This window comes from Coregonus clupeaformis, chromosome 33, assembly GCF_020615455.1.
Source record: "Coregonus clupeaformis isolate EN_2021a chromosome 33, ASM2061545v1, whole genome shotgun sequence".
NCBI classification, from domain to species: Eukaryota; Metazoa; Chordata; class Actinopteri; order Salmoniformes; family Salmonidae; genus Coregonus; species Coregonus clupeaformis.
This window is the reverse complement of record NC_059224.1, coordinates 36,351,217-36,375,067: the sequence shown is the minus strand read 5'-3', so window position 1 is coordinate 36,375,067 and position 23,851 is coordinate 36,351,217. Positions and strand designations below refer to the sequence as shown.

General features: G+C 43.1%; 1 protein-coding gene across 1 annotated transcript; it reads right to left on the bottom strand.

Moving 5' to 3' along the window:
• Positions 1-13,254: 13,254 nt before the first annotated feature.
• Positions 13,255-19,635, bottom strand: LOC121549334. Its single transcript, XM_041861192.1, has 21 exons — positions 19,530-19,635; positions 19,368-19,444; positions 19,179-19,274; positions 18,966-19,090; positions 18,573-18,716; positions 18,346-18,432; positions 18,087-18,248; positions 17,849-17,945; positions 17,410-17,627; positions 17,077-17,233; positions 16,608-16,816; positions 16,254-16,371; positions 15,884-16,086; positions 15,462-15,576; positions 15,136-15,305; positions 14,804-14,901; positions 14,590-14,720; positions 14,209-14,398; positions 13,657-13,798; positions 13,455-13,575; positions 13,255-13,361 (listed from the first exon to the last, which is right to left on the bottom strand). Exons 1-21 carry the CDS (start codon positions 19,550-19,552, stop codon positions 13,282-13,284), a joined length of 2,763 nt encoding a protein of 920 aa, XP_041717126.1. The 5' UTR covers positions 19,553-19,635; the 3' UTR covers positions 13,255-13,281.
• Positions 19,636-23,851: the final 4,216 nt, after the last annotated feature.

Genomic DNA, 23,851 nt, shown 5'->3' with positions numbered 1-23,851 from the left:
ACAGAAATACTCCTGAGTTTCATCAGCTTTCCGGGTGGCTGGTCTAAGACGATCCCGCAGGTGAAGAAGCCGGAGGTGGAGGTCCTGGGCTGGTGTGGTTACACCTGTTCTGTGGTTGTGAGGCCGGTTGGACGTACTACCAAATTCTCTAAAATGCTGTTGGAGGCGGCTTATGGTAGAGAAATGAACATAAAATTCTCTGGCAACAGCTTTGGTGGACATTCCTGCAGTCAGCATGCCAATTGCACACTCCCTCAAAACGTGAGACATCTGTGGCATTGTGTTTTGTGACAAAACTTTTTAGTGGCCTTTTATTGTCCTCAGCACGAGGTGCACCTATGTCATGATCATGCTGTTTAATCAGCTCCTTGATTTGCCACACCTGTCAGGTGGATGGATTATCTTGTCAAAGGAGAAATGCTCACTAACATGGATGTAAACAAATTTGTGCACAAATTGCATGCAAACCTGAACTCACACGCCTTTTACATTTCTTGTCTAGCATCATTGACATATTCCCCCTTGACCGACTGAATCACCGTAATTGACAGATCCACCATTAACGAGTGGTCTTCCTTGGTTGCCTCCTCAAGGGGTTTGTCCTCGACTTCGGTGAACTCATCTGAGTCGGTGTCTGTGGTGTCTGCCGAGTCGCTGATGGATCTGATGGATCTGGCCTTAATGGCCATGTACTCTTATAATCTCCACCCGGCACAGCCAGAAGAGGACTGGCCACCACTCAGAGCCTGGTTCCTCTAGGTTTCTTCCTAGGTTCCTGCCTTTCTAGGGAGATTTTCCTAACCACCGTGCTTCTACATCTGCATTGCTTGCTGTTTTGGGTTTTAGGCTAGGTTTCTGTATAATTACTTTGTGACATACGCTGATGTAAAAAGGGCTTTGTAAATACATTTGATTTGATGGAGACGCTCTCCGGCTCAGGTGTTGACACCACTGATTTTAAGCCTTGAGACAATTGTGACATGGATTGTGTATGTGTGCCATTCAGAGGATGAATGGGCAAGACAAAAGATTGAAGTGCCTCTGAACGGGGTATGGTATTAGGTGCCAGGCGCACCGGTTTGACTGTGTCAAGAACTGCAACAATGCTGGGTTTTTCACGCTCAACAGTTTCCCGTGTGTATCAAGAATGGCCCACCACCCAATGGACATCCAGCCAACTTGACACAACTGTGGGAAGCATTGGAGTCCACATGGGCCAACATCCGCTGTGGAATGCTTTCGACAGCTTGTAGAGTCCATGCCCCAACAAATTGAGGCTGTTTTGAGGGTAAAAGGTGGTGAAACTCAATATTAGGAAGGTGTTCCTAATGCTTTGTACACTCAGTGTAAACAGCCTGAAACTAATGCCTGCAAAATCGTGTAAATGTTCCTTACAAGCGATGTTGACTAAAATTAAATTTAAACTTACTCCACCGGTTGTCTGTGCGGGTTGTCCTTCAGCTGCTCGAAATCCACAGGAAAGTATTATTTACCCGACTTTTAGAGAGCCGGTAGGTATATGGTTAAGTTCGGAACTGAGGTAAAGTTAGTTTTAGATTGGAAATTCCGCTATTGAACGAAGCATGCCATGACAATGCAAATTGTATATTCTGAAATAGGGGAGTATGGAGAACAATCCACATTTTATTTTCTATTTTAGAAAAAAATTTAATTGAAGATTGAAATCTGAAAATAAAGTGTTGATTGTTCTCCACCCTCCCCTGATTCAGAATATACAATTATCATTGTCATGTTATGTTTATTCAAGTAGCCTGAGGTAGAGGTCTTCTCGGGTGCAAAAGTTGGACTCGGACCCAAACGGACCGATCATTTAAAAAAAGGGGGACCCGGACCTGAACAGACCTGAATCTAAATGGATCCGATTGGCTCTAACAACTAGGTTTTTATATGTTGGCTAGGTCTTCTATAAGTGAATAAATTCACATTATTAGCGTAAAATAAATATGCTATAGGCTATGCAGAGCCGTGGTCGGGTCCATCAGATGTAGTTACACAGAACCGAGACCCGATGACAATCAAATAGGACCCGACCCGGACTCGAGAGAAAAATTTTAATTTTGGATGTGAACCCGCCCTCTGAAGACCTTTAGCTTGAAGTCCAAAGTTAAAGATGAGAAAGAACAGTACCACCATTAGCCAGACATTTCTTTAAAACATGTAGCTGGCTAACACGACTTGATCTATTGAAAAGGGCTTCAATGCCATGACCAACTTTACTTCCGTTTTGAGGGGAGCCCTATTTGTTCCTGGACTATGCATCCCATTGGGAGACCTACACAAGAATTTGGTATTTTTGTCATTTGAAGAACATAGGGAATAAGGATAAACTGTGTGATAATGATGAATGGAGATACACTGAATGGCCAAAAGTATGTGGCGTAAGAGTAAAATCACCATGGCTTTAGTGGTGTAAAGCTTGACGCCATTGGACTCTGGAGCAGTGGAAACGCGTTCTCTGGAGTGATGAATCACACTTCACCATCTGGAAGTCCGACGGACAAATCTGGGTTTGGCGGATGCCAGGTGAACGCTACCTGCCCCAACGCATAGTGCAAACTGTAAAGTTTGGTGGAGGAGGAATAAGGGTCTGGGTCTGTTTTTAATGCCCCCGTGCACAAAATGAGGTCCATATAGAAACGGTTTATCGAGATCGGTGTGGAAGAACTTGACATAGAGCCCTGACCTCAACCCTATCAAACACTTTTAGTATGAATTGGAACGCCGACTGCGAGCCAGGCCTTATCACCCAACATCAGCGCCCGACCTCACTAATGCTTGTGGTAAGGTCAGGGCTCTATGTCAAGTTCCCGCAGTAATTTTACAACATCTGGTAGAAAGCAGTCCCAGAAGAGTGGAAGCTGTTATAGCAGCAAAGGGGGGACCAACTCCATATTAATGCTCATGATTTTGGAATGAGATGTTCGACGAGCAGGTGTCCACATACTTTTGTAGCCTTGTAGTGTATATGTCAATTAAAAGCTGTGTCCACATTATGTCAAATGGCAACCATGTATTAGATGTCTTTTCACTACCAAGGTCTGTACAATCAGCATCTTTATGTTACAAAATGCTGTTAAATGTTAAAGAGCGACTGCCCCTGAAAAAAACTAATCCCTTTGAAACTGGCCTATATGGCATCGATATGAGGCATTAACATTTATTCTAGTGTCAAAATTGACTACTTTTTCTATTTTATTTTACTTTTATTTAACCAGGGAGACACATTGACCTAGGTCTCATTCACAAGCGTGCCCTGGGAATAACAGTCACATCAGCACACACACAATTATATACAAAATATACACAATATACATACAATATACACATTAGCCATTATAATCAAATAAAACAAACACATTCATCACTATAAAAATCCTTAACCAATTTCCTAAATTGAACCGGGGACACCAAATCATCCAAATGAAGTGCCAACTGGAGACTATTCCACACATGAGGTGCCTGATATGAAAAAGCAGATCTCCCGAACTCTGTGGTTACCAAGGGAGTCATCATCAAATCAAATCAAATTTTATTTGCCACATGCGCCTACCACCTTACAGTGAAATGCGTACTAACAAGCCCGTACTAACAAGCAATGCAAATAGTCCGGGTAGCCATGATTAGCAGTTCAGGAGTCTTATGGCTTGGGGGTAGAAGCTGTTAAGAAGCCTTTTGGACCTAGACTTGGCGCTCCGGTACCACTTGCCATGCGGTAGCAGAGAGAACAGTCTATGACTAGGGTGGCTGGAGTCTTTGACCATTTTTAGGGCCTTCCTCTGACACTGCCTGGTATAGAGGTCCTGGATGGCAGGAAGCTTGGCCCCAGTGATGTACTGGGCCATACGCACTACCCTCTGTAGTGCCTTGCGGTCGGAGGCCGAGCAGTTGCCATACCAGGCGGTGATGCAACCAGTCAGGATGCTCTCGATGGTGCAGCTGTATAACTTTTTGAGGATCTGAGGACCCATCCCAAATCTTTTCAGTCTCCTGAGGGGGAATAGACTTTGTCGTGCCCTCTTCACGACTGTCTTGGTGTGTTTGGACCATGATAGTTTGTTGGTGATGTGGACACCTAGGAACTTGAAGCTCTCAACCTGCTCCACTACTGCCCCGTCGATGCGAATGGGGGCGTGCTCAGTCCTCTTTTTTTTTTTCCTGTAGTCCACAATCATCTCTTTTGTCTTGATCACATTGAGGGAGAGGTTGTTATCCTGGCACCACACGGCCAGGCCTCTGACCTCCTCCCTATAGGCTGTCTCATCGTTGTCGGTGATCAGGCCTACCAATGTTGTGTCGTCGGCAAACTTAATGATGGTGTTGGAGTCGTGCCTGGCCATGCAGTCATGGGTGAACAGGGAGTACAGGAGGGCACTGAGCACGCACCCCTGAGGGGCCCCCGTGTTGAGGATCAGCGTGGCAGATGTGTTGTTACCTACCCTTACGACCTGGGGGTGGAACGTCAGGAAGTCCACTTAGTGATGAGCTTTGAGGGCACTATGGTGTTGAACACATAGGTGTTCCTCTTGTCCAGGTGGGAAAGGGCAATGTGGAGTGCTATAGAGATTGCATCATCTGTGGATCTGTTGGGGCGGTATGCAAATTGGAGTGGGTCTAGGGTTTCTGGGATAATGGTGTTGATGTGAGCCATGACCAGCCTTTCAACGCACTTATTGGCTACAGACGTGAGTTCTACGGGTCGGTAGTCATTTAGGCAGGTTATCTTAGTGTTCTTGGGTACAGGGGCTATGGTGGTCTGCTTGAAACATGTTGGTATTACAGACTCAGTCAGGGACATGTTGAAAATGTCAGTGAAGACACTTGCCAGTTGGTCAGCGCATGCTCGGAGTATACGTCCTGGTAATCCGTCTGTGAATGTTGACGTGCTTAAAAGTCTTACTCACATCGGCTACGGAGAGCGTGATCACATAGTCATCCGGAACAGCTGATGCTCTCATGAATGCTTCAGTGTTGCTTGCCTCGAGGTGCGCATAGAAGTGATCTAGCTCGTCTGGTAGGCTTGTGTCACTGGGCAGCTCGCGGCTGTGCTTCCCTTTGTAGTCTGTAATAGTTTTCAAGCCCTGCCACATCCGACGAGCGTCAGAGCCGGTGTAGTACGATTCAATCTTAGTCCTGACTCTTTGCCTATTTGATGGTTTGTCGGAGGGCATAGCGGGATTTCTTATAAGCGTCTGGGTTATTTTTTTATTTTATTTTTATTTCACCTTTATTTAACCAGGTAAGCCAGTTGAGAACAGGTTCTCATTTACAACTGCGACCTGGCCAAGATAAAGCAAAGCAGTGCAATAAAAACAACACAGAGTTACATATGGGGTAAAAAAACATAAAGTCAAAAATACAACAGAAAATATATATACAGTGTGTGCAAATGTAGCAAGTTATGGAGGTAAGGCAATAAATAGGCTATAGTGCAAAATAATTACAATAGTATTAACACTGGAATGCTAGATGTGCAAGAGATTATGTGCAAATAGAGATACTGGGGTGCAAAAGAGCAAAATAAATAACAATATACCCCAAGAGACTTGGAGCTGTAATTGCTGCAAAAGGTGGCTCTACAAAGTATTGACTTTGGGGGGGGAGTGAATAGTTATGCACGCTCAAGTTCAGTTTTTTTGTCTTATTTCTTGTTTGTTTCACCCCAAAAAAATATTTTGCATCTTCAAAGTGGTAGGCATGTTGGGTAAATCAAATGATACAAACCCCAAAAAAATCCATTTTAATTCCAGGTTGTAAGGCAACAAAATAGGAAAAATGCCAAGGGGGGTGAATACTTTCGCAAGCCACTGTAGCTGCAGACATAATTGCTCCCTCTTTAACAAGTGTTTTTAACCCTAAAATGTAATGAAATCCCCAAATTGTGGAAATCAGCATTTGTGACACACCACCTATATTCGGTCCTATGTAGCAACATTTCGAATTGTGTTTCTTACACTGGATAAAAGTAGAGACTCACAGCTACAAAATGGTATATCATACTCTGCAGTTGAGAAACAATGGGGAAGTAATTATACTTTTAAAGTTGATCAACTTGTAACCCCACTTTTGAGAAAATGGCCCTGTTTTGGCACATCTACTGGAGAGCTCTTCTTCATCTACACCTATTCAGCAACGTTCATACCCTCTTAAGCCTTAGCCCCACCCATCTCTTTAAGGATTTGTATGTGCTAAACAAAGTGACCCTTACAAAAAAAGTTAGCCGTTTTGAAACTGCAGTAAAAGTGCAGTAATTTTAGTCGACTGTGGTATTTTGGAAGCAGTAATTGCAGAATAACTGCAGTGTACTACAGTTGAACTGCATTTATACTGCACTGTAACTGCAGTTACACTGCAAAATTACTGCAGTAAAAAGTATTATTTTGGACGCAGTATTTGCAGTATACTGCAGTTATACTGCACTCTAACTGCAATATTTTTTCGTAAGGGGAGTAGTGTAGTAAGCAACCAAAGATTAAGACTAAAAGTGGTAAAAGTAGTAGCCTACAATAAGGGAAAATTCCAGGTAAAAATACACTTTATCTAGTGGTTGGCCTATATCCTAATCTGACTTTGGTGCAGGTCATGTTGTTCTTCACATTACTGTCTCTGGTAAACACACACTACATCAAATAAAATAAAAGGTTATTTGTCACATGCACGTTATACCGAAGGTGTAAACAGTACAGTGAAATGGTTACTTGCATAGTAGCAATATCAAAACAGAAAGAATATATTAGAATATATAGAAAATATTTTATCATTATTAGATGACACTTACCCAGACACAGTTGTCTAAATTGATGGGTCAAGTGAAAGAAATGCTACAACCACCCCCCAGCCACATCTAGCTAAGTAGATGGGTCATTGTTGTCTAGACATGTACACATGTTCATGAAATACAATAGGGGGGGGGGTATCCAAGGCTCGAGCCTGGGCTCAGCCAATCGTTCACATAACAACAGAATGCAGCACATGACTAAAGAGAGAAGAGACAACCAACTTGTGAATTACAGCATCAGCGCACGCTCTGGAAAGACAGCGGAGACTGGAAAGGCAGTTTGCCAGTTGCAGCAGCAGTTACAGGTTACAGCAGCAGTGCATCCTCTGACGGAGGTGAGAAGGTGATGAGCTGTAACCGAAAAACAACTTTCATTTGGAAAGTTTGAGGTGAGGGAGCAATTGTGGTGGAACAAGAATTGTTTGCTTTGCTAAGTATCTTGTTAGCTGGATCTAATTCTATGTTAGCGAGCCAGAGAAATGTTGAGCAACATTAGCTAATTTAGCTGATCAAATAATTGAGTTTATGGTGTGAAAATTAGCTGGTTAACAAAGTCAGAGAGCTAGCAGCTAACGTTACAAAATCAGATGAGGTAACGTTAGTAACGTTAGCTCGAGGAACCAATAGCTATAGTTGTGGTCCTCTGTAGCTCAGCTGGTAGAGCACGGTGCTTGTAACGCCAAGGTAGTGGGTTCGATCCCCGGGACCACCCATACACAAAAATGTATGCACGCATGACTGTAAGTCGCTTTGGATAAAAGCGTCTGCTAAATGGCATATTATTATTATAGTATTAACTGGTATGCTACTCCTTGCTGTTCCTCAAGCTATAACGTTAGTTTATAATTATTTTTACTCAGTGAATATTATTTTTGCACACATTTAGCCTTGTGCACTTGATTGATGTCTATTATAGTGGCCACTATAATCATAGCCACTATAATAGAGCAAAAATAGAATGCTTGTTTGTTTCATTCTATTTCTACTTTAAGATGTTTTTTATTTATTTAGATGTGTGTGGTCACAAGCGTTGTATTATAAAGGCTGTTATGGCTAACTGCAATATTAGTGTATTGTTTATTCTGTGGACTTGAATGTCATTTGCAGTAAAGTCTAGGCAACAAATAACATTGGATTGCTTCCTTAAATGTTTTTGCTATGAGTTAGGTTCACATTAGCCTCTTTTTATTTTACACACAGAGACTGATCATGTAGATAATTTCTTTGTTGTTGAATTAGTACACCGTTAAAACCTGCATTTCAAGAAGGGACCCAGTCTAAAAGTCACTAGAAATTAGCATTTAAAAAATTTGTTAAATTTTTGAGCCCTCGCCAGTTTGCATCCCTGTAACTTGATGGGTCATGTAATCATCTGGCGAAGTGGAGTCTTTTGTTTAGACATGTAGCTAGCTAGCTAAACAATGAACCGGCATAATCCCAACTCATACTACTACCAATGCAAACATTGTCATAGCTGTAGTAGGAATCTGCAGGTAGCTAAAGCCAACCAACTAGGTTCAATGTTAGCTAGCTAAAATTAGGCTAACTAGCAATGCAAATGGATTTCTGAATCGAATAATATTACTACACAGATCATACACATAACGTAAGCTAGCGAGCCAGCAAGCTAACATTCACTTGCTAGCGAACAGTACGCTTTAACTTGTAATGAAAATGACTTTCTGACAAAATTAGAAATGTATAATATCTGAAAATGTTGCTAGACATGGATGAACACTTCATGGCAGACTGGAAACATTTACTTTGTTTTGTTTGTAGCTATATCTTGTTTGGCCAGTGTTGTGTCAAGTCATTCCGGTTCACACTGACCGTGGCGTGTGCAATAAGTAGCCCATCACAACTTTTTCCATCTGATCTGTTGATAACGCCTGCTAAATTCAGGGCATCAATGTTGTTGAGAAAAGTAGCAAAACTTTTGTAGTTATATCTTTCAAAAATGCTGTGGTAGAAAGGACTATCAACACATACTGAGCAGCTCACGTTATAGACAGAAACATGCTACATGGCAGACCAATCCAAACTCATCTCCCGGCATGTCCAGCCCACCATTATCTCAGCCAATCATGGCTAGCGGGAAGGTTCCTGTCTTTTTCTGTGGCTAAACCAACTAGGCTCGTAATTTAACAATTTTATTCGTATTTACAGATGGAATACAAGTTTGTTATTAAGGCAAATGAAAGTTCACATGTTCCAGAAGGCATTTAGATAAAAATAAAAACGTTAAAATGCCTCTGCTGTGAAGTAGTGATGTGCGACATAAGCCTAACTTCCTGAAACGGGTCACATTTGTCCTACCTCTTTTGAAAGGAGGTGATCCCACTCTACTGAATAACTATTGGCCCATGTCTAAATTGTGTGTTTTGGCAAAAGTATTGGAGTCCCTAGTCAATAAGCAGCTTAAGGCCTACCACCAGGAAAACAATATTTTGAGTGGTATGCAATCAGGTTTCAGGTCAAGCCACAGCACTGTTCCAGCAACATTGAAGGTTTTGGATGATATTCACTGTGCTCTGAACAAGAAGTTGCATTGTGTATCTATGTTCATAGATTTATGAAAGGCATTTGACACTGTGGACCATACTGTATTGGTGCAGAGACTGAAGTGTATTGATATTACTGGTCATGCTCTAGAGTTGTTTGTGAACTACCTGTCAAATAGAACCCAGTGTGGTAATGCAGATGGTTGTAAGTCTGACACCATAGAGCTGCAGTCAGGTGTGCCTCAAGGATACATTTTAGGTCCACTGTTGTTTATTATCTACATTGCCTTCACAAAGTATTCACACCCCTTGATTTATTACACATTTTGTTGTGTTGGATAAATGTATATATTTTTCTCACCAATCTACACACATCACCCTATAATGACAAAGTGAAAACGTGTTTTTAGAATTTACTTCAAATTAATTTAAAATGAAATACAGAAATATCTCATTTACATAAGTATTCACACCCCTGAGTCAATACTTCATAGAAGCACCTTTGGCAGCGATTACAGCTGTGAGTCTTTCTCTAAGAGCTTTCCACATCTGGATTGTGCAACATTTGTACATTATTCTTTTCAACATTCTTCAAGCTGTGTCAAATTGGTTGTTGATCATTGCTAGACAACCATTTGCAGGTCTTGCCATAGATGTTCAAGTAGATTTAAGTCAAAACTGTAACTCGGCCACTCAGGAACATTCACGGTCTTCTTGGTAAGCAACTTCAGTGTAGATTTGTCCTTGTATTTTAGTTTATTGCCCTGCTGAAAGGTGAATTAATCTCCCAGTCTCTGGTGGAAAGTAGACTGAACCAGGTTTTCCTCTAGGATTTTGCCTGTGCTTAGCTCCATTCCGTTTCTTTTTTATCAGGGAAAAATCCAAGGTCCTTAACGATTACAAGCATACCCATAACCTAATGCAGCCACCACTATGCTTGAAAATATGGAGAGTGGAACTCAGTAATGTGTTGTACTGGATTTGCCCCAAACATAAGACTTTGTATTCAGGACAAAAAGTTAATTGCTTTGCCACAACCTCCTTGGTCTTTGTGGTTGAATCTGTGTTTGAAATCCACTGCTCGACTGATGGACCTTGCAGATAATTGTATGTGTGGGCTACAGAGATGAGTCTGTCATTTAAAAATCATGATAAACACTATTATTGCACACAGAGTGAGTCTATGCAACTTATGTGACTTGTTAAGCAAATCTTTACTCCTGAACTTACTTAGGCTTGCCATTACAAAGGGGCTGTATACTTATTGACTCAAGACATTTCAGCTGTTCATTTTAAATTAATTTGTAAAAAATGTGAAAAACATACTTACACTGACATTATGGGGTGTTGTGTGTAGGCCAGTGACAAATGTAAATGAAATCCATTTTAAATTCAGGCTGTAACACAACAAAATGTGGAAAAAGTCAAGGGTTTTAATACTTTCTGAAGGCACTGTATGTCAACAACATTGGGAGACATATTGAGACAGCTGTTGTCTGTTCAAGTGGCAGAAGTTTGACTTTGGCTTTTAAAAAAGCTCTAACATCTTTTAACATCATTTAACAGAATCTGTATGATTTTAAGATTTTTCTGAATTCCTCTAAAACAAAATACATGGTATTTTCCAATACTAAAACACTGAAAACCATGTCTTACTATCTCGGACGGAAATTCCATAGAGCAAGTCAAAACGTACGAATATCTGGGAGTTTGGGTGGATGAGAAGCTGAGCTTCACTAATCATGTTGAGAACCTGGTAAAGATCAAGTTGAGAATACGTTTTTATTACCGGCATAAGGCTTGTTTTTCATTAGAGGTCCGAAAAGAGCTGGTACGGTGCACATTCCTGTGAATTTGGACTACAGTGATGTAATTTATATGCAGACCTCAAGCATTTACATTTAAGTCATTTAGCAGACGCTCTTATGCAGAGCAACTTACAGTTAGTGGATGTATACATGTATTTTTTTTCATACTGGCCCCCCGTGGGAAACGAATCCACATCCCTGCCGGCCAAACCCTCCCCTACCTTGGACGACGCTGGACCAATTGTGCGCCGCCCATGGGTCTACCGGTCGCGGCGACAGAGCCTGGACTCGAACCAGGAGCACTAGTGTAGTTGGCTGGTCTTCGTTGACTCTACGTAGGCTTAAACATTGGTATACTATGATCTATAAAGCCATTCGGGGAAAACTGCCATTTTATCGGTTCTTCTTTGGTAAGGTCAGAAAATAAATACCAGTTACTCCATACTTTTAAACGCTTCCTAAAATCAGAACGGATCGCTACTCAGCTCCGTGGTCTTGGAATTCTCTCCAGGCCAGCTTGAAACTCCAGAGTTTTAAAGTTTGGTTGACTCACGTTACTGAGGAATGGGATTGTCATTAGGACTTGTGGTAGATATTATTTATTTTTAATCTGATGCTTGTATGTTTCTGTAATTGAAATGTATGTGTTTAAGTCAAAACATATTATTTTTTTATGGTGCGTCCATGATTGTAAGTTGTTACAGTATGTCTGATTTGCAAGATCTCACCTCGTGGGGCATCAATGATCATGAGGAAGGTGAGGGATCAGCCCAGAACTGGTCAATGACCTGAAGAGAGCTGGGACCACAGTCTCAAAGAAAACCATTAGTAACACACCACGCCGTCATATGGATTAAAATCCTGCAGCACACGCAAGGTCCCCCTGCTCAAGCCAGCGCATGTCCAGGCCCGTCTGAAGTTTGCCAATGACCATCTGGATGATCCAGAGGAGGAATGGGAGAAGGTCATGTGGTCTGATGAGACAAATAGAGCTTTTTGGTCTAAACTCCACTCGCCGTGTTTGGAGGAAGGAGGATGAGTACAACCCCAAGAACACCATCCCAGCCGTGAAGCATGGAGGTGGAAACATTCTTTGGGGATGCTTTTCTGCAAAGGGGACAGGACGACTGCACCGTATTGAGGGGAGGATGGATGGGGCCATGTATCGTGAGATCTTGGCCAACAACCTCCTTCCCTCAGTAAGAGCATTGAAGATGGGTCGTGGCTGGGTCTTCCAGCATGACAACGACCCGAAACACACAGCCAGGGCAACTAAGGAGTAAGAAGCATCTCAAGGTCCTGGAGTGGCCTAGCCAGTCTCCAGACCTGAACCCAATAGAAAATCTTGAGGGAGCTGAAAGTCTGTATTGCCCAGCGACAGCCCCGAAACCTGAAGGATCTGGAGAAGGTCTGTATGGAGAGTGGGCCAAAATCCCTGCTGCAGTGTGCGCAAACCTGGTGAAGACCTACAGGAAACGTATGATCTGTAATTGCAAACAAAGGTTTCTGTACCAGATATTAAGTTCTGCTTTTCTGATGCATCAAATACTTGTCATGCAATAAAATGCAAATTACTTAATCATACAATGTGATTCTGGATTTGTTTTAGATTCTCACAGTTGAAGTGTACCGATGATAAATTAGACCTCTGCAGGTTGTCCTACTTACAAAGCATGTAAAGTCGGCGGTGTATCAAATACTTGTTCTCCCCACTGTACGTAGGTCACCAAGACTGTTAAGTTCAAGTCTGAAAGAGGAAATAATGTAGGTATTGTGTCAGTGTTAAAGCTGGCCCTGAAATATTGGAAAAAAGCTGAGCCAGTATAGAGTGGATGAATGTTGATTTACACAATCGTATGACTGTCTATTAAATAAGGGCTTTACTGCCAGGACCAAAAGTGTCAGGGTTCAACTACTTCTGTTGGGAGGGGCACACCATTTGTCAATTTATCCCTGGACTAGGTATCCCATTACGCAGCACAACGTTAGTGCTGGTACACTGAACTTGCAATACATGAGAATTGGCTCAATTAAGAGTTTATATTAAAGCATTGTCGGTTTGACAGGAAATAGTTCTTAAGGTGATGTTTATGGAGACTAAACCAATCTTAGTGTTCATTTATATTGTACAATGAAGCGCGAACACAAATTAAGAGAATACTTTTTATTACATTTTCTAAACAAAGTTAGATGAGTCAGACAGTAGAATGGGTCCAGATGAGATCTGCTGCTGGCTGGCGTCTGCGGCTCTGCGATCTAGAAAAAGATCAGACTTCATAAGGGTCTGGAGGGCCATTGAGGCCAGAAATGTCCGGGGGGGGGGCGGTGGTAAGAGCTTTATGAACATACCCCTTTTTGAGCCAGTTTGTCTGAGGGGCTTTGCGTTCCTAAGGGGGTTCGCACACTGGCCAGAGCAGATTCCATCATGTTTGGTGGTGTCGCAGAGGACTGCATCACAATGAACAAAGATCTATGGAGAGAAGAGTTACGTTAAAAATGACTCAAGCTAGCTTACCAAAGGATGCCCTTCAGAGCAACTGGTCTAAATTACCTGGTCTTTCAGGACGTTCTCATCCCTGGTGAAGGTGAACATCTTGACTGAGAAGCGTTTGATGTGAGCGGGTACATGAACCCTGGCGTCTGCAACGACCGGATGGAAGACTGTGACGTAGCGGTCATCAAGATTTTCACAACTGAGGGAAATGAGAAAAACCATTTATTTTAACATGTGCTGCAACAGAACACTTTCTTATTAGGCAAGTTGAGGTAGTCCCTCCCCATTTGGTGTCTAGTGACTATGTAGCCTGGCTACCATCACTCAAGCCAAAGGCCATGTCCACAAGCATTACGCCACAATGAATATATGGAGCGAGATTGATAGAGCAGCAAGAAAATTCAGGGTGAGTTGTCAGGTTAATTCATGTGCAGACAAGCAATCTGTTTTGCAACAGGAAATTAAAACAAGAGTCTCTCATTGGACAAGTAGTCCCTTAATGTTTGGCTCCTGGTGAATGCAACCCTAGTCATGTCACTTGATTATTCTGCCCAAGATACAGCCAAAGACTAGTCCCTTCGTTTGTATATCAAAAGTCATGCTAGCTACCTGTCCACAATGAGGTCCCAGCTAGGTAGAGTGGTCCTGTCCTCATGTAGAGTCGCCCAGCAGTTGTCCAAGACCAGCTCTATCCGAGGGTCAGTAGACTGCATAAGCTCCACCTCAAAATACAGAGGCTGTCGCAAGTACTTCGCCACTGGGTAGTCCTCCGTTTGGTAGAATAAGTCATAAGAAACCTCTGAAAACAGAGTCAGTGAGCAGAGTTACCCTATTCCCTGAAAGTGATTGTATATACAGTTCAATAAGCCAATGGTTGGGATAGGTTTGGGCAAAATTGAGATTTGTTAAGTTCAGGATCAGGCTAAAATTTGAACCAGTAACCTGAGCCCATATTGGGACAGTGTTGCACCCAAACTAGTCTAGTATTACCCTGGGCTAGTCTCATTTGGACCACTAGTTGTCCCACTCCAAGAGCAGCCTTAAGATCTTGGTTCCTTGGCCTGGTACGGAACGCCATGGTCTCAGTGTGGTTGAGCAGGTAGTAGCAGGAGACTGTGTGCCTGAAAGACAAGGTCAAACCAGTGAGGGATATGCATTTGACGGAGGGGGGGTGTAAGGTCACAACCTAGTGGCACATTCTTACCGATATTCTGGATTGATCAGACCTTTCCTACTTTGATGTTTGCTTGTGCTGTGGTGCATGGCGATTTCGTTCTCGTACACCATGAAATTGTCAAAGAACTACAACGACAGGGACGGACTATTAGAGCTGGAAACTTATCAGTACAAGTACAGTATTAGACATGTCATTGACAATACAGAAAGTTAAAGTCTATACACCTGGGCCTGTGTTAACATAGGAGTGCTAACAGAGCTAATACCCCTTGCCCATGTAACCAGGTTAAGATTTGGAAACTGGTTTGCAGAGTGGCACTCTGAGACACTTTACAACTATGGGCCCAGAAGCAGTCTTACTGTTCTGGTGGTGCCACAGGAGTTGAGGTTGAAGGAGAAGAAGGCAAAGCGGTCATTGCTGAAGGCAGGTTTACATGACTGGTCACTCAAGGTCAGGTATTCAGGGTTTAGGTTAATAACAGATTCCACCTTCACTGCTAGTGCAGTCACTGTGCCATTGGAGTAGCACTCTGAAATAAAAGCAAAGTGTTCAACAAAGCAAGTGTAGAAAAGGCAGTGTGCCCCTTGACCCAATGCTGTTCTTGTAATATCTAACCAGATTGTGTAACTTTGTTAGTATTATTAAAGTATGAAACAAAATATATGACTCAAAACTTAATACAAACCAGTCATGGTCAAGGGGAAGTAGCAGGCGAGCGAGAGGTCGTTGAGTTTCCACATGTTAGGAGTCTCCAAGAGCAGCAAGTCTACTCTGGCTCTGACAGAGTCAGACTGTACCATCTGAAACATATTTCACTTTTAGTTCAGGGGTAGACAACTGCAATTAACCACTGGACCATTATTTTATAAGCAGATGGTCAGGAACATAATTTAGACACTGCAAATTGGCCACAAGTAAGCCAAAAACAGCATTTGACAACTTGTTACATTAAGACAACCTGGAAGCTTTGGCAAAAATGACAACCCCTGGCTTATTAGGTAGTTCAATAGAGTCAGCTGAACCACATGTGTCACTAGAGTTTGGATTGCAAGGGTAGTGAAGCTACATTACAGAGCTACAAGTAAACATGGAGCCGACAGCTCATACCTCAAACACTGTATCAGGAGCGGTGAATGGCACTACGATACTGAAGTGCGTGCGGTTGTCAGAGAGACTATACAGCTCAGTGTCCAGCTCCCTCCATGAACCAGCATGAAGCATCATGGTCTGGAAGTTGGCCCCTTGGCTCCCATATTTCACAGAAATGTAGAAATGTTCCTGGTCGCAGAATCCAGTGATTGTGGGAAGCACTAAAAAGGGGTAAGTCAAATTCACAGCTGTCATGAAATGCATTACAAATAAAATAACCCCTTAGTTGATCTGAAGCACCTGGCTGGGTGCATGTAATATGGTGCCCAACATCCTTGAGTCATTCTACTGAAGGGAACTAGAGGAGATTTAACCCAAGTGCCCTTACCAACATCTTCCAGGGAGGCCTCGAGCTCAGCAGGGTGGGAGAATGGGGTTTGTTCAGGCAGGATGAGCAGACCAAAGACCAGCGGGAGGAAGTAAACAGTCGTCATGGGATCAGGGTTCTGCAGATTGTGGAAAAAAGCATTACATGTTGGTAGTGTTCTGCATGTACCAACAGTTCTAAATTGTGGCAACAATTCTAAATCTAAGTCTTAACCATCTGTTCAAGTACTGTATGAACTGAAACTCCCAAAATGTTACTAGACGAGATCCTGTACTGGCAACATTCTACTACAGAATGAGTTGGAAAGTGGTGGCAGTGTAGCAGTCTACAATACATTTGACCAAAAGGACTTACATGTTTAAGGACAACTTCATCCGAGAAGGGCACTTGTAGCGAGAAGGTCTTTGAGCTGTTGGCGAAGCGGTGCTCCTGAACGTCAAAGCCTCTGGCATTGCACTCAGCGACAGTCAGCACCTTGGCGGAGAAGGTAATGTTCAGCAGCTCCACATCATGGAGGAAGGTCCCCAAGAGGACGTCGAACACCTTATGCTCAGGAACTGTGTCTGGAAGACAAAAGGTTGAAGGCCAACATGGGTTAAACAGCTGTGTGTTCAGTGACCCAAAATGCACAAAACACTGCAGAGTGTAATTGAACTAAGAGCCAACATGATTCCATATTCTACAGTATTTTTTTTACCAGGGACCAGCAAGCTATGGCTTCCTCCTTGGGCTAGCACATGTTTAGACTAGAGGTTTGGAAACCGTTCTGCGCTTTACATCCTCCTGAACAGACCTGCCTTTAGTACCAGTGAAGCGGACTTACTTCCAATAACATGTGGAGGCCTGGGCATCAGAGGGGTAGTGATGGGGAAGAGGACTTTGTATCTCGTGTCAGCCTGTGTGTCGTCCGCCCTCCACAGCAACTCAAGCATGGGTTCAACAGTGTAGGTTATGTGGTATGCATAATCTGGGGCGTGACTCTGCAAACAGGAGGGTTATTACAAATCAGGCAATTAATGTCATCTTAAATAAGAGGGTTGTGTTCAGTCAGCACCAAACAGATGAAAATTGACTGGAACTAGTCCAATAAGTGCTCATTATCCATTACAAATATTACTGTTGCGCCCTTATGAACAATATGCAAGTCAAGTCAGACCTTGTAGTAGCCATCAGGTGACCCCACTGGAAGCTCAATGACAACATGAGACTCAGTGATTGACAGCTTGTAGCGCCTGGTGGCCATCATGGTTTTGTCCAACCTCTGGCCATCGATGCCCATGTGGGTCTCCAGGATCTTGACGGCGCTAGAGATCAGCGGGGTGATGCGGCGAGGCACGTGCCAGGTGATCACCTCATCAGTGAAGACCAAGCCTCCTGCAAAGGAACCAAATGAGAGCAATACATGGATGAAGTCCATAGGCACATACAGTTGAGGCTCACTAATCAAAGTTCCCCCAGTTCAGCTAATCAAGGCGGTCGCTAAACAGTTAGTCAGGTGTGATGAATGAAGTTGGGACAAATCCCCCTACGGTACAGCAGTTCTCCAAGCAGGAATGATAACATGAGAGGGTCCCATTTAAATAGCATATACATACCTGTAGGACAGGCAGCAGCCAAATCCATGATGGCCAACCTGCGAATCTGCTTGTAGTAAGTGGACACACTGAAGACCTCCATGGGAACACCTGCCACCTAGAGAGAGAAGGACAATGTATTAGTAACATGGCATGATCCTTCTACATGACAAGCATATTATATCCAATTAATGTCTGCCATGTTAACAGGGAAGTGATACACCAGAATGCAGAAAATGGCTTGGCCAGGGAGGCTCACGTCTTCAGAGTAGGTCTCTGCCATGTTGTAGGGGCTTCGCAACACCAGTCTTGTTGGGGTAGTTGTTGCGCCGTAACCAGCCCGGTGAGCATCCTTCAGCACCATGACCTTCGAGTCAGGGGTGTGGAATGTAATCTTCCAGATGCTGTTTGCAGCAACAGTCTGTGGAGGAAAAGGAAAATAGCAACTCAGTGTAGACAAGCAATTCATATTCAGTCCACGTGTATAAAACAAATCTATGCACAAGAAAATGGCATACGTCAGGAATGGCATCCTGCCAGGATGCTTCTTGAACCTTCTGGCCATCTACTGTTGGGACCTCCGGAGTGACCATGAGGGTTGACACCTAAAGGACAGAGCAGATCTCCAAGGCTTGAACATCAGTAAACTCTAAACCAAACCATTGCCCCCCCAATCCAAATTTACTCTAAAGTTAGGTATTGATATGGCCACCTGAAAAGCTAGGGCTGATCAGAATGGACTCACCTCCATGTAGTTCCTGTCACAGAGAATTTCCCGGGAGGCCCAGCGGGAGTATCTGCAAGTCTCTGTCACGTTATGCTGGACCTGCTTTGACAGCCCATCGCCATACATTCGGAATCGCAGGCCAAGGTTAAATGTTGCATCCGCCTATGGAACAAATTTAGTGCTGGGTCATGTTCATTACACACCAAACATAACTGGCTGAAACAGGAATGACTACCTGGAAGACTGGTGCTGTTGCAAAAGCTCTTGCAACCGTCAGCATGAGGTGCCCTAAATGAATACTCATAAGTGACTAAAGAGTTAGTCACCAAGATACAAATGTTGCCAAAGGACCGGAGCGTCAAGGGACCCCCCTAGTTGTCATTTTCTTACCAATGTCCCTTTAAGATTTACCTGGTTGGCAACATAACAGCCCAACAAGGACACAAAGACTTTGGTGTTTCCCCAAGGGTCAGACTCCATGCTGTAGCCACACTGAGCAGCCAAGGTGGGCGACAACGGTATAATGTCAGTGCCATCTGAAAGCACAGTGGTGGATAAGAGCAGAGCAGATTTTTGAAAGGAATGTTTACATAAGTGAGATTCTTCTGTACTCAGACTACTCACTGATGGCAGAGATTTCTAGCTGGCTCCCCACAGCCAGAGTTTTGTCCAATGTTAACCTCATGATATTCCAAAGGCACTCAGACCTCAAACCACCATCTGGAGAGAAAGTACCAGTAAGTCATATTGATCAGTGTTAGGCAGGTACAGATGCAGGCAAATTTATACAACTTCTAGTTAGGTAGCACTTACCTGGATGTGAACTGGGCTTGAAACTTGGCCTCTGGAACACACCAGAGACTGCAACAGCCAGTAAAATCCATGTCCCACTAAAACAAGAATACAAAAAGATATAAATCATGCACTTTTCAGATGTAGTGACTAAACTGCGTAACAAAAGCTCAGGAGACTTACAGACAAAGAAAAACATGCATCATGCCAAATCAAAAGGGAGCTTTGGCTTGTAGGTGGGCCACCACTGTCACACAACCAAGCTCAACCCAGCCGTAAACTATACCACTGGAACACAGTGCTTGATATCTCATGTGGCCCTCCCCAGGGGTTTTATCTGGTAGCCAATCACACAGGCAGCAGGTGACAGTCATTAGCAATTAACAGCCCACACTCACAGCCTGTTAGCTGTAATCAGAGGGCAGAACAGTCAGATAGAAATGCATTAGATAGAACAGACATGCTTCTCTGTCATGTCGAGTAAATGTGTTCGAGTGCCTTCCCTGTATTTATATTTCTGCAAATGTACTTTTTTTATTCCATTGAGCTTATTTTTTATTATTCTTTGTATTATTCTTCTTATGTCGCATTCAACAGTATCAAACACATCAAACATATGGAAACCACGTTTGACTCTGTTCCATATATTCCTCTCCAGCCATTACAATGAGCCTGTCCTCCTAAAGCTCCTCCCACCAGCCTCCACTGCTCCCTACCTATCTATTCTGTCTGTCTATTCTCCCGAAGCACCACCGCAACATGTAATATTTTGCAACTACAATACGTTGACTTTCCCGGGGAAGCTGTGAAGCTAGCTGTTTGTAGCCTATTGTGTGATTGTGTTTGAGTCTGTTATTAAAGAATGTGAAACAATGTTGTGTATGTTTACTATTGCATGATTGTGTTCAAGAGTGTGTATGTTTACTGGTTTTCATTAAATCATGTATGACTATAAATATTGTATAGCATATAGGCCTAGATTCCTTCATATGGGCAGGTATGTTTACTGCTTTTCATTACATCACGAATGGCTACAAATATTGTATATACATTTGTTCATATGGGCAGAATATTGTATATATAGCTTACATAAATTGGTTCAGTTATGGCCTAAAATAAATATGTTCATATGGGCAGAATATTGTAGCCTAGGCCAGGGTAGGCAACAATGTTCCTGGAGTGCTGCAGGTACTTGGCACCACACCTGACCAACTGAGCTAATTGATCAGTTCAATGATTGCCTAAATTCAACACACCTGGCCTAGGCCTATATACATTTGTTCATATGGGCAGAATATTGTATATAAATTCAGTCATATGGTTATATAAAGGCTGAAGGCTAAAAACAGCCTATACTATATCTAGACCTATGTCTAGTTTCTACAATGTATTTTCGTTTTGAATAATGTATTTACATTTTATCTAGTAATTTACACCATCCATTAACAACCATTCACTATAAAACATGTATTTATCAACAAAAAAGCTTAGCAAAATACAAACAATTATGGGTAAAAATAAGTAGGCCTAAAACATTTATTTCAAATAACCACAAAAAATAAAAAATGTAGGCTGCACGACAATGCAGTGCCATAAAAACAAGTTCACGAACAAATCGTCCAAGAATGTGCTTAGTGTTCTGGTCTCATAAGGATTTTGCAGTCATTGAAAGGGTTGAAATTCATGAAGAAGTGTTCATGTAGGCTAGGTGCTCATTTTTCTCAGATGCATTTTGGAGTATTCACAACTGGTTGAAATTGATAAGTGTAGGCAACGCTCTTCAGGTAAGATTCCAGCCGTTAAGTCGTGGTGTACTTCTCAACCAGTGACTTCAGATCTTTCTGTTGCTTGCCATGGCGGTGGACACCAGCAAGTCGCTGCTCCATTCTCATCTCACCTCTTTGCTGCTGTTGTTGCAATGCCTCGATAAACTTCCAAATGGTGGGGTGGGTAGCGCCAAGATTCACCTAAAATGTTAGATGCCAGTCCTTCACTGCGTTGTTGGTCTTTGCCAAATCTTGCAGGACAGCGTCATAGCAGTTCCATAATTCTGAAAAAAAAGAGGGCATGCTGTCATCAATAATAATAATAATAAATCCATTATTATGTTAAACAAGACATACCTATGGGAAAACATTGGCTTTCTTCAAATGCGTCCAAACCATATTGCCTGAAAGTACTGTATGTCAGGAGCTCCTCCAGTTGACTTTCAGGGCGCTGAAAGCAGGTCATTGAAGCATTGGCCTACATCAGCCGGTGGGACGAATGCGAGCGCGCCGAGCTTCCTGATCTCCTGGGTGTAGTCGGTGTTGTTGAGGTACTTTTGTCGCACTAAGGGAAGCGTTTGTACTTTTCGCCAAATGGCCTGTTTCATGTGAAAGAAGCAACCCCGGTTCTGGGTCCCAGGAAACACCTTCGTGAAGGCTTTAAAAGCCGCTGGCTCGAAGTCAGTCATGATCGAAGCGTCATGATGGGAGCCTCAGGCTCTTCAGCACCGCAAACGTACGAGCGTATGTTCCCTAAAAATAGAAAATATATCATGTTCGACTGCATGTTTAGGCCTACATTTAGTAGTTTTTTTGGGGGGGGAAATAAACACTTCAATAAAACAATGTCAATAGTAATTGTTGATACTTACCTCAGTCATATTGGGCAGCAACATGAAGACTGCTGGAACCATGTTCCCCTCCTGCAACCCGTGAATGGTGTTCCATCTGCAAACCAGTCCTTTGAGTCGCACAGATACTCCAAGTTGCGTGTGGTTGTGAAGATCAGAATTCTGTCTGGCCCAAGGTCCACTGTCATGCTGTAAGAACAGCTCTCCGTTGTAGCCCTTATAGCTGTCAGGGATGATGAGTTCGGAGAGGGATGTAGGTACAGGGGGTGCCGCGTTGTTCTATTGTCGGTGCCTCTGCACCAACTTCTTCATGTTCTTCTGAGAGGGCATTTCTCCCCAAATTGACACAGGCAAGCCATGTGTACCACGGTCCACAACTTGGTCAGTTTCTTCCTGGGTCTCTGGGCTTCTTTCCATTCAAGCAATTCATCACCTTTCGGATCAGAATCTGAGTATTGTCCGGGATATGGTTGTGTTCTCCAGATAACTTAGAGATAACCCCGTCAGTAAGGGTTATGCGACCTCGGCATTCGAAAGCATCATATTCGGTGCAATTCCAGAAGGACTTATTTGCAGTCTGTCGTTCCCATCTGTAGGTGTAGCCTACATAGAGGATACATTTGGGTTCCATTGATTGTTTTGACCTCCTCGAAGAACAATGAATGCTGAGGGTAGAAGTGCAAGATCTTTATAAGCAGAATATTTGGATTATTAGCATATGAACGACTTGCAATTCGATTGCTGGACAATGGAAGCCATCCATCCAACCTATTTATTCAGATGCGGCAGTTCGAAGAGGATAGTTTCAAAGGTAATGGATTGGGCCTAGTTATTGTTCATTAGCAGCATACATTTGCATTCATTCTCTTAAATCTCTTAAAATAGCGACTCCAACACCATCATTAAGTTTGCCGACGACACAACAGTGGTAGGCCTAATCACCGACAACGATGAGACAGCCTATAGGGAGGTCAGACCTGGCCGTGTGGTGCCAGGATAACATCCTCTCCCTCAAGGTGATCAAGACAAAGGGGATAATTGTGGACTACAGGGAAAAAAAGAGGACTGAGCACGCCCCCATTCTCATCGACAGGGCTGTAGTGAAACAGGTTGAGAGCTTGGTGTCCACATCACCACCAAACTATCATGGTCCAAGCACACCAAGACAGTCATGAAAAGGGCACGACAAAGCCTATTCCCCCTCAGGAGACTGAAAAGATTTGGCATGGGTCCTCAGATGCTCAAAAAGTTCCACAGCTGCACCATCGAGAGCATCCTGACTGGTTGCATCACTGCCTGGTATGGCAACTGCTCGGCCTCCGACCGCAAGGCCCTACAGAGGGTAGTGCGTACAGCCCAGTAAATCACTGGGGCCAATCTTCCTGCCATCCAGGACCTCTATACTAGGCGGTGTCAGAGGAAGGCCCTCAAACTTTTCAAAGACTCAAGCCACCCTAGTCATAGACTGTTCTCTCTGCTACTGCATGGCAAGCGGTACCGGAGTGCCAAGTCTAGGTCCAAAAGGCTTCTTAACAGCTTCTACCTCCAAGCCATAAGACTCCTGAACAGCTAATCATGGCTACCCGGACTATTTGCATTGTTCCCCCACCCCACCCCCTCTTTTACACTGCTGCGACTCTCTGTTTATTAGCTATGCATAGTCACTTTAACTCTACCCACATGTAAATATTACCTCAATTACCTCAACTAACCTGTGCCCCCGCATATTGACTCTGTACCGGTACCCCCTGTAGCCTCGCTACTGTTATTTTATTTTACTGCTGCTTTAATTATTTTTTACTTATCTATTTTTTACTTAATACTTATTTTTCTTAAAACTGCATTGTTGGTTAAGGGCTCATAAGTAAGCATTTCACTGTAAGGTCTA

Coding starts and splice junctions, on each gene's coding strand:
- LOC121549334 (XM_041861192.1), bottom strand. CDS start 19,552: ATGATGCATGTTTTTCTTTGTCT. Junction 19,275..19,367: donor CAAGCCCAGTTCACATCCAG/GTAAGTGCTACC, acceptor CTTTCTCTCCAG/ATGGTGGTTTGAGGTCTGAG. Junction 18,717..18,965: donor GCTGTTATGTTGCCAACCAG/GTAAATCTTAAA, acceptor TTTGTTCCATAG/GCGGATGCAACATTTAACCT.